This window comes from Protomyctophum parallelum (assembly GCF_964188405.1).
Source record: "Protomyctophum parallelum genome assembly, chromosome: 18".
NCBI lineage: Eukaryota > Metazoa > Chordata > Actinopteri > Myctophiformes > Myctophidae > Protomyctophum > Protomyctophum parallelum.
In genome coordinates this window covers 36575430-36586615 of record NC_139716.1, presented here as the reverse complement: position 1 = coordinate 36586615, position 11186 = coordinate 36575430, and the positions used below count along the sequence as shown (strand labels likewise).

Here is an 11186-nt window from a genome sequence, read left to right as displayed (position 1 = left end):
ATGTCATCAGCTGACACACCATTGGTCCGTCGATTTTAAAAGGGCTCAAAGAGTTTTTGCTTGTTATTTGTTTGACATTTTACAGCCAAATGAGTTTTATTTGAATGTAGGACTTAATAGCTCAGAAGCAGAAAATGCATGGTCCGGTTGGTAAGAAAAACAGAGGGAGCATTTTCATAGCAAACAGAACAGAACAGCCATAAGATGTGCGCATTTGCGGTACGGAAGTTTGGATGAATTGAACAAGGTGGACCCTCTTGTAAACAGGTGTAGCAACTGTAATAACAATATGTATGGTAGAGTGTGTTCATACAATATAACTTATACAATCTGTATGGTAGAGTGTGTTAATACACTACATTATACAATCGGGAATGGTTGTATTTCTCTCCCTGCTCTTCTATCGACATTTAGGTCATGTTTCACCTACACACAGGATCTGACTTTGATCTGACGTGATCTGAAACCTGGTTCAAATCTGGAGTAGAAGAGGTAAGTTACAAGGTGTGGTGCATTCGGTAGCACTGTCGCCTCACAGCTAAAGGTCCCGGCTTCGATGCCCTAGTAATCCTGGTCTCTGTACTGCATGCCTCTCCCTGGTAAGCCGGGGCACCTGATGGAGGGGAAATGAACTGGTTGGAATAACGTGACGTGTTCCTTCCACGCGCTACGTCCTACCGGGGGAAATTCCCCCCTATCAGGTGGTAAGAAGCGGCCTGCTCACTCCTCGTGCATTGAAGGAACCATGAGCTCAGTTCGGGGCTCTCCCCAGGTTGGCAGAGGGAGAGGCATGGTTTCTTCAACGGATTCCGTCGTTCTTCCGGGTTCTTGGAAACGCCCCCAGCCACTGCGTTTAGTTTTACTGAGGTTTTACTGAGGTTAGGTTTAGGTATAGTTTACTGAGGTTAGGTTTAGGTATAGTTTTACTGAGGTTAAGATAGGGTTAGGGTTAGGTTTAGGTATAGTTTTACTGAGGTTACGGTTAGGGTTAGGGTTAGGTGTAGGCTGTCAATCACAGCGACTGGCCAGTCACAGCGCACCCTCTACGTCACTAGTCTGTACCCTTTGAAGAAACCATGCTCGCGATGGAGAGTATAGCGCCCAGGATTACAGTTGCAAAAATCGTGGATAAAAATGAAAAAGAGAGAAGAGGAAAGTTAAATAGTGAAGCTTTAAGCCCTCACTGGCTGTTCTTGTAGGGCACATAGTGAAAATAGCCAATCTCCAAGCTCACAACTCGTGTCTCAAAAGCAGTGACAACAGCAAATCCAACCCTGAATGTACAGGTACATTTTATTACATCTTTTTTTTTTGTACATTTTATTTGTTTTTGCACTTTTCATTCACAGGGAATCTCAGAATGCCATCTACTTAAAACATATAATCAATCATAGAAGGTTAAAAGCAGGGTTTAAAAATGTCACGCAGAGAAGGATATTGCTGACAGCAGCTACATAGGAAAGGCATTCCTAAATAAAAAGGCTTTTTAGGCCTGTTTTAAAAGAGTCCGGTGTCTGGCGGGGCTCTTAAATAGCTTGGAAGGCTGTTCCACAGGCACGGTGCTGCCGAGCAGAAGGCCCCGTCCCCCATGGTGCGGAGCGTGGTACTGGGGACTTGGAACAGGAAGCTGTTCCGAGGGTGCGGTGCGAGTGGAGGGCTTGTGGACTATAGGCTTAATTAGATTTTGTCGGGTAGGGAGGGTTATGTCTCAGCTAATGTCTCAGGTCCTTGGGCTGAAAAACACTGAAGAACCCTCTTTTTTTTTCTTCTTTTCTTTCCTTTTTTCAAGTCGTTTCAGATTCATCAACCGGTTGGAGTTGTGTGCCTCTGTCTGAAGGCATTTCACAGAGTGTATAGATGGATGGTGGTCACAGAGTTCAGACGTTATGAATAATCAATGAGCCAAGTGTCTTCATGCGACGAGACCAGACATAATTAAAGGCAGACACGCCAACAGCCTTTGGGTCCCGCGAGGCCACGCCCCCCTGAGCGAGTGCCCGTCCTCAGTGGCACCAACGCTACGTTTCAAAATGTGCACTTGACGATTAGGGTTGGGATCCTTTTAAGATGTTAACTAGATTCTGGTTCCGTAAGGACGGGGTGTCATGATCTGTTTCATGTGGCCACGGCACCACACACCCACGCCATGCATTTCGATTGGGCCTTTTTGACTCATCGACTTTATTCAGGAAGAAACCAAAACTACACAGGGATATTTAAATATTGTCTTTTAGATTAATGTTAACTCCATAGACGCTACAACAGAATGAGTACAAAACTATACTACTATCTTTAACGATTTCCTGTTCATGATCCCATTCCTTAATGTTTCCCTTTAAAGGGACACTTACACTTTTTACAAAAAAAATATGTTAAGTTTGTCTTTATGTGTGTAATATGTGGTTTTAGCTATTTTAGACTTCAGCAGTGAGCCCAGTGTCTCTGATGTCATCGACACTGGGCTCACTTCCTTCCTGGACTACAATTTCAATAATGCTTTGGTGCACTGCTCCTCCTTGTGGATAGGGGGAGGGCTGTCTTACTTAGACAACATGTAGTCCAGGACGTGAAAAATAACACATTCCTGCCTGGCCTGGTCGTTCCACATTTGAGTCCACACCGTGATAACAGTAGTTTTAGTCGACAAAGTCAACACTACAATAATGGCCCATTGATTATTCCTGCAATCCTTGGGGGGGAATAAAATGTAAAATTGCATCGCTAGGGGGGAGGGGTCATATTGAAGCTATATCCAAAAGGGAAAATAAATAAATAATTCTAAATCAACAATCAATCAATCAATCTAGAACCCATAGACATTATGTCAAATTGTGTCAGGATATATAAGTGAAAAACTATTGCACGCATGTACATTGGCACACACATGCCCGCATGCGTGCACACACACACACACACACACACACACACACACACACACACACACACACACACACACACACACACACATTAATGGTTGCCGAGAACAGAGCAGCTTTAATAAAGTTGATAAGTGACTTTAACTGTAAAGTTTTATGGTTCTCTGAATGTTTATCATTGTTATATTAATAACTGGTAATATTTTGCTTTGTGTGCGTGTTAGATTTTATGGCACTAACGGTTATATCATTTTCATAACGCGCACGCGTGTGTATGTGTGTGTATGTATGTGTGTGTGTGTGTGTGTGTGAGAGAGAGTGCGTGTGCATGCGTGCGTGTGTATTTCCTTATATGGAAAGGTCTGTTTCTGTGCTTGTATGAGAATAAAATCTCTCTCTCTCTCTGTGTGTGTGTGTGTGTGTGTGTGTGTGTGTGTCTGTGTCTGTGTGTGTGTGTGTGTGTGTGTGTGTGTGTGTGTGTGTGTGTGTGTGTGTGCGTGCGCGTGTGCGTGCGCGTGTGCGTGTGCGTGTTATGACCCAGTGTAAACTAATATTGATTCAGCTGTTGGTATTCTGCACCAGTCATAAAACTGGACTTACTGTGCGATCTCAACTTACTAACTCGATCTGTGTGTGCGTGCGTGCGGTGCGTGCGTGCGTGCGTGCGTGCGTGCGTGCGTGCGTGCGTGCGTGCGTGCGTGCATGCATTCACATTCACAAGACCAGACATGGATTTACAGGTAGCCCTACTCACTGGTCAGAGAGAGAGAGAGTTCTCTGTGCTCATACATATGTGTGTCGTCTCTGTGGGGGGGGAAACCCCATTATGTCCAAAACTGTTACTTTTCAAGTGTCAGATCTACAAGCTCAAAACCCGCCGGTCGTGCTGCGTTTTGGGCCTGTGAATGTGCTCCTTTTGTGACGCTATTGTGTGACACTCTATGTATGGAGATAGCGGGTTTCTTCCCGACAGCAACGATGTATGCGTCCTGGAGGTACAGCATGAATAACACACATACATAGTACTTATTACTTACTGTGTGTGTGTGTGTGTGGGGGGGGGGGGGGGGCAGTGAGTAATACTGCATGTGTCATTCTGAGTCCCTAGAGTCTCTCTCTCTCTCTCTCTCTCTCTCTCCATCTCTCTCTCTCTCTCTTGCCGTCTATCCTCCTCCCTCTTTTTTCCGGTGACATTCCCGTCCAGCTCCGAGGGTGTCATCCTGCGTTTCTGCTGACTCCGTGATTCTCTCCCTCGACACACACACACACACACACACACACACACACACACACACACACACACACACACACACACACACACACACACACACACACTCCAGCTGTTGTTGAGTGAGGGTGTTTATTGGATTGTCTGTGTCCTCTATTTGGCTAAAAGGAGAAAGAGATGCAGAGAGAGAGAGAGAGTGAGAGAAGAGACGGAGGTGAAGAAAGGGAAGGCAGGTTGAAAGAAGAAGTGAGGGAGGATATATGAAGGATAAGAAGTTTAAAGGATAAAGTATATACGCTGCGAGACAGGAAGACAGAGATGGAATTATTGGAGGAAAGGAGGGCAAAAAGTGAAGGACAAAGAATGAACAAAAGATGCCAAATTTGGGCAATGTTTCAGCATGATCACATGCAGCGCCCTTGAGTTTTTTTTTTACCCATATGAACCGAGAAAGCATCTGTTTCATTTCAGATTTGAGCTCTATACAGTATAGCTGTCTATAGCAACACGCGTTGGTGAGAAAACTCTTTAAGAATTTTAACAGTGGTTTGGCAGAGCCCACTGTGTGACTTTGACCCCTTTGACTTTGTCACAGGTAGTTGAAGTAGTTCTAACCAAATGGGGATTCAAAACCGCTAAAAGACGTGGATGACACGTCACCGGCCTAACAAACCTGGACATTTTTATGAGCATTTCTATATTAGGTTGATCATTTTTCATTGCACAAGCGGCGCTGTGAGCTTGTACTGTACATCTTCCGTTTTTGAACATTTTTAGAAAAATCTTGAGAGTGTTAAACATTAACTTCCGGTTCACAGGCCTGGGGTAATTTTCAGATGGGGATCCGTGGCCAAACCAGAGAGCTACTGATTTAGAAGGCATTCGTAGACTCGGCCTCAGGTCTTTTTATTTATTTATTTATTTTGGCTTTCACCTTTTATTTAATATTTTTTATGGAGGGACAGACAGTAGGCTGACAGGAAATGGGGAGAGAGATAGGGGGGGGAGACATGCAGTAAAGGCCGTCGGGATCGGGAGTCGAACCCGCGGCACACTGCCAGACTGGATTACCAGCCAAGGTGCCTGGACCATTGAGCCATGGCCCAGGCCCGGCCTCAGGTCTTAATGAGAATCACACCTGTGTGCAGTGAGGGGCGCTCTTATCATCATACATCTCATTGCGGCCAATCACTTTTCCGTGCTCACTTTTCCACTTTTTCAGTTTTTTGTCCTCCACATCCTCAGCCAGTCAAATCATCGCTATGATTCACACGACGCTGGGCGGCGGGCCAACGAGGGGCTATAGCGCCCACCAAACAAGAATTAATCACATAGTGATATAATGGTCAGGTGAACGAAGCGCTGTCTCCGCTGTTGTATCATATTAGTATGATTATTGTTTTATTGAGATGATGAGATTCCATTTATTGTCAATGTACAGTAAAAGTACAGCACTTATTAAATTATTAGTAACGTCACGTGTATGTTTGTGTGTCACAACCTCACGCTTCGCGGCCGTTTGCGTGCGCTGTCTCCGTTGTGTTCTCCCCCCCCCCCCCCCACATTAGTATGGTTATTATTTTAGTAACGTGTATGCAGCCGCGCTTGGTGTGAAGTTATATTGAGTGACATTCTAACATTGCAAACGTGTCTTCCCCGTCAAGCCGTGAGTGTTACTGCCAGTCTTCACTGTCTCCGACAGACAGCCAATCACGAGGTTGTTGCCAGCAGAGTAATATGGTTGCCAGTGTTGGCAACTGTCGTGACAGAAATAAGTTTTGCTGGAAATAAGCGGACTTGGAAACCCTGCCTGGAGTCGACCGGAGCCAGAGTTACGCAAACCTGACCAAAAAATATGTATCTAATCATTTGGTCTGCTGGCATGTGTGCACATAACGTTTGCTATTCTGATGGAGTGCAGCAGTTTGCATGGTTTGCTCTGGACACACAGACAGACCTTCTTACAGCTATACTGTAGCCTCTCACAGTCCAGCCACGTCTGATATGTAAATATATACAGATCAATATATGGACGCATGGCATCACCATGTGCAGTGTTGATGTTGGCAGCAGTACGCATGTGTAAGATTATGTGTTCAGATCTGGCCCCTTTCTTATCCCACTTCCTCCCAGGAGGTGCTTCTGTGTTTATTCCTACTAACAACGGCATTGGCTCAGGGGTAGAGTGGCCGGTAAAACAGCCGGATTCGATCCCAGACTCCCCCAGCGTTAGTGTCGAAGTGTCCTTGAGCAATACGCTGAACCCCTAATTGCTCCCGATGAGCAGGTTGGTTGCTCCGCCATCGGTGCATGAATGGGTGAATGTCATGAGCAATCTATGTAAAGCGCCTTGGATAAAGGTGCTATTTATAGGCTAATCTCTATGGTATTCAATAGGAAGGGGTTATAATCCCTCCCTGTATACATGATGCTATAGGGTTAGGTTTTATAATCCATATGGTATTCAATAGGTAGGGTTTATAAATCCATGGTATTCAATAGGGGTTATAATCCATATGGTATTCAATAGGTAGGGTTTATAAATCCTATGGTATTCAATAGGTATAGGGTTTATAAATCCATGGTATTCAATAGGTACTAGTGTTTATAAATCCTATGGTATTCAATAGGTATAGGGTTTATAAATCCTATGGTATTCAATAGGTAGGGTTTATAAATCCATGGTATTCAATAGGGGTTATAATCCATATGGTATTCAATAGGTAGGGTTTATAAATCCTATGGTATTCAATAGGTAGGGTTTATAAATCCTATGGTATTCAATAGGTATATGTTTATAAATCCTATGGTATTCAATAGGTACTAGTGTTTATAAATCCTATGGTATTCAATAGGTAGGGTTTATAAATCCATGGTATTCAATAGGGGTTATAATCCATATGGTATTCAATAGGTAGTGTTTATAAATCCTATGGTATTCAATAGGTAGGGTTTATAAATCCTATGGTATTCAATAGGTAGGGTTTATAAATCCTATGGTATTCAATAGGTATATGTTTATAAATCCTATGGTATTCAATAGGTACTAGTGTTTATAAATCCTATGGTATTCAATAGGTAGGGTTTATAAATCCATGGTATTCAATAGGGGTTATAATCCATATGGTATTCAATAGGTAGGGTTTATAAATCCTATGGTATTCAATAGGTATATGTTTATAAATCATATGGTATTCAATAGGTAGGGTTTATAAATCCTATGGTATTCAATAGGTATATGTTTATAAATCCTATGGTATTCAATAGGTAGGGTTTATAAATCCTATGGTATTCAATAGGTAGGGTTTATAAATCCATGGTATTCAATAGGGGTTATAATCCATATGGTATTCAATAGGTAGGGTTTATAAATCCATGGTATTCAATAGGGGTTATAATCCATATGGTATTCAATAGGTAGGGTTTATAAATCCTATGGTATTCAATAGGTAGGGTTTATAAAACCATGGTATTCAATAGGTATATGTTTATAAATCCTATGGTATTCAATAGGTAGGGTTTATAAATCCTATGGTATTCAATAGGTAGGGTTTATAAATCCTATGGTATTCAATAGGTAGGGTTTATAAATCCTATGGTATTCAATAGGTAGGGTTTATAAATCCATGGTATTCAATAGGTAGGGTTTATAAATCCATGGTATTCAATAGGTATATGTTTATAAATCCTATGGTATTCAATAGGTAGTGTTTATAAATCCTATGGTATTCAATAGGTAGGGTTTATAAATCCATGGTATTCAATAGGTATATGTTTATAAATCCTATGGTATTCAATAGGTAGTGTTTATAAATCCTATGGTATTCAATAGGGTTAGGGGATATTATCCCTATGGTATTCAATAGGGTTAGGGGATATTATCCCTATGCTATTCAATAGGGTTAGGGGATATTATCCCTATGGTATTCAATAGGGTTAGGGGATATTATCCCTATGGTATTCAATAGGGTTAGGGGATATTATCCCTATGCTATTCAATAGGGTTAGGGGATATTATCCCTATGGTATTCAATAGGGTTAGGGGATATTATCCCTATGGTATTCAATAGGTGGACCATCACACAGCAGTAATACTAGGAAGTGTTAGAAAGCCACCTGTACTAAAAACGTCTGAAAGGCACTTTGGATAAAAGCCTCTAGAGAGAATGACATATGCTGCTGGTGCTGAAGTCAATCCACTCCTCTGGCCTGATTGAATGGAGAGTGAATCTGACCCACCGTCTGTGGCGCAGCTTGAGAGAGAGACAGAGAGAGAGAGAGAGAGAGAGAGGGAGAGGGAGAGAGGGAGAGGGAGAGAGAGAGAGAGGGGGAGAGGGAGAGGGAGAGGGAGAGGGAGAGAGAGAGAGAGAGAGAGATAGAGAGAATAAATGAGCGAGAGCGATGGACAGAAACTGAAAATGGAGAGAGAGGGACAGTGATTAAACATGACAGGTGAGAGAGTGAGACACACAGAGAGAGAGAGAGAGAGAGAGAGAGAGAGAGAGAGACACACACACACACACACACACACACACACACACACACACACACACACACACACACACACACAGAGAGAGAGAGAGAGAAAGGTGGAGCGAGAGAGATAAAATATGTCTGGCGAGGGAGGGAGGGAGAGAGACAATGACTTGAGCATGCAAGGGAAAAAATGACTGATGGTGTTTGAGAAAGAGAGAGATGAGGGAGAGAGGAAGCATGCATGCAAGGAAGCAGGGAGGAAGAGATGACAAGAGAGAGAGGGAGAGAGAGAGAGAAGGAGAGGTGAGTGTCCTTGCACTGTCAGGTCGATCGATGGCACATCATTTACATTACACTGACTTAACTAGAGAGAGGAGGGGTGGGGGGGGAGTATGGCAATGAAGTATAGGGAGAGAGGGAGAGGGAAGGGTGAATAGTAAAAAGATGGAGAGATGAATACAGTTAAAAGGGACGGCGAAAAGAAGCAAGGGATGGAGAGATGGACAAAGGACAGGGAGAATGATAAAGGAGGGAGGGAGGAGAGAAGGGTGGTAGTGGAGGTAGAGAGAGAGAGAGAGAGAGAGAGAGAGAGAGAGAGATGGGGGGGCAGAGAAACAAAGGGAGAGAGATGGGAGGGAGGGAGGGAGGGAGGGAGGGAGGGAGGGAGGGAGGGAGGGAGGAAGGATGAGTGTGGTAGGGAGGGGGAAATAAAGAGGGATGGTTAGGAAATTAACTACAGTTGAGACAGAGGGAGAGAGAGAGCGAGATAAATAGATGGATAAAGAAAGCGATTGTCAGATCGTTGATGAAATTGATTGGACAGAGGTGGAGGGTGGCAGTCATTCACTGCCACCCTCCCACCTGCTCTCTCTCTCTCCCCCTCCTTTTCTCTCCTTCATCACTGTCCGGCTCCCCTCTTTTTTTTCTTCTCTTCCAAATCTCCATGTTTCTTCTCCCACACTGTCCCTTCTCTCCTTCCTCTCCTCCCCTCCTCCCTCGTTCATGTGTCACACGTCTGTCCTTGTTATCGTCATCTCTCTCCGTTCTCCCGTCTCTCTCTCTCTCTCTCTCTCTCTCTCTCTCTCTCTCTCTCTCTCTCTCTCTCTCTCTCTCTTTCATCCAGGTGCAAGCATGTTTCAGCTATAGCTGGCTAGCGGCGTTGTTGCACCTTTTTTGTTGTTACGATTAATTTTACGATCTGTCGCCGCAGACGGACGTTTAAATGTGAAAGTCGATGCGGACGGCAACACGTCAGGTTAGGAAAAAACAACAACAACCGTTCGGTTCTCTTTAACGTCGATTAAAACAAACGGGCAGTGCACGCTATAGCAGCCTCTCTTTGTTAGGACCGTATAGCTCACGGATGTTGATAGCAAAGTAACAACAACAGGTGACTGTAATCAAGTAGCTCTGCTATTATCATTAAATGATAATGTGCTCAATGAGCCGTGGCGTTACGCCGTATTGTGTTCAGCAGGGTTTACAGTCTCCCATGATGCCTCCAGGTAGAGTAATAGTAGAGCAAGAGCAATTGAATTGTTATAGGCCTTATAGACTCTAAGGTTATTCTTTTGAAAGACACTAACTTAAAGGCGTGTACATAGTCTGTCTGTCTGTCTGTCTGTCTGTCTGTCTGTCTGTCTGTCTGTCTGTCTGTCTGTCTGTCTGTCTGTCTGTCTGTCTGTCTGTCTGTCTGTCTGTCTGTCCCTTACTGTCTTCCCATCTGTCTCTCATCTATGTTCTTCTTTTAACCCCCTCTCCGCTCCCCTTATTGCCATTACAGCCCCAACCGCCTCATCTCATCCTGTTCCATATGTAACATTCCTTCTCAATGTGGTACATTGAAAACTTCCTGTTGTTACAGTTTGTTATGGAAAGAGAGGGGTGGGGGGGGGGGCTACAAAGACTTGAGGAGTGAGGGAAGGGAATAGGGACAGCAGGTAGAGTAGGAGAGAGAGAGAGAGAGAGAGAGAGAGAGAGAGAGATAGAGAGGTATGGAACCTGTTATATCTGCTGTACCTCTTAAACACAAACATATGAGGGCGCCATGTATGCTTGTGTTTGTGTGTGTGTGTGTGTGTGTGTGTGTGTGTGTGTGTGTGTGTGTGTGTGTGTGTGTGTGTGTGTGTGTGTGTGCCCAGATGCTTAGGAAGTAAGGTAATGATGCTTAAAGCAATCACACACACACACACACACACACACACACACACACACACACACACACACACACACACACACACAGAAACAGATGCACGTTGGACCATCGACCTGTATAACTTGTCTTGTCAGCGATTGTGAGCGTGTGTGTGTGTGTGTGTGTGTGTGTGTGTGTGTGTGTGTGCGTGTGTGTGTGTGTGTGTGTGCGTGTGTGTCTTTAATATTTAATGGGATCCAGTTAAAAATGCAGGAGTGTTTTTGTCTCGTCCCATCGCACACCTGTTCGTTTGGAGGAAGAGACAGACAGACAGACAGACAGACAGACAGACAGACAGACAGACAGACAGACAGACAGACAGAGACATGGGCATGGACAGAGCCCTCAGGGTGCCATCATCTCCTGCCACCTTGGATACATCATGGGGCTTGAGATGTCCCACGGTGTCTCC

The 11186-nt window shown here is 44.1% G+C and overlaps 1 protein-coding gene across 1 annotated transcript in view; it reads left to right on the top strand.

Moving 5' to 3' along the window:
- Positions 1–11186, top strand: part of LOC310876119 (dachshund homolog 2-like) — a 112703-nt gene that overhangs the window by 54346 nt on the left and 47171 nt on the right. Inside the window, exons 3-4 of the mRNA XM_083789564.1 lie at positions 702–772; positions 1535–1638. Of these exons, the coding sequence (XP_083645690.1) occupies positions 702–772; positions 1535–1638 (175 nt within the window). The remainder of the gene's footprint in view (positions 1–701; positions 773–1534; positions 1639–11186) is intronic.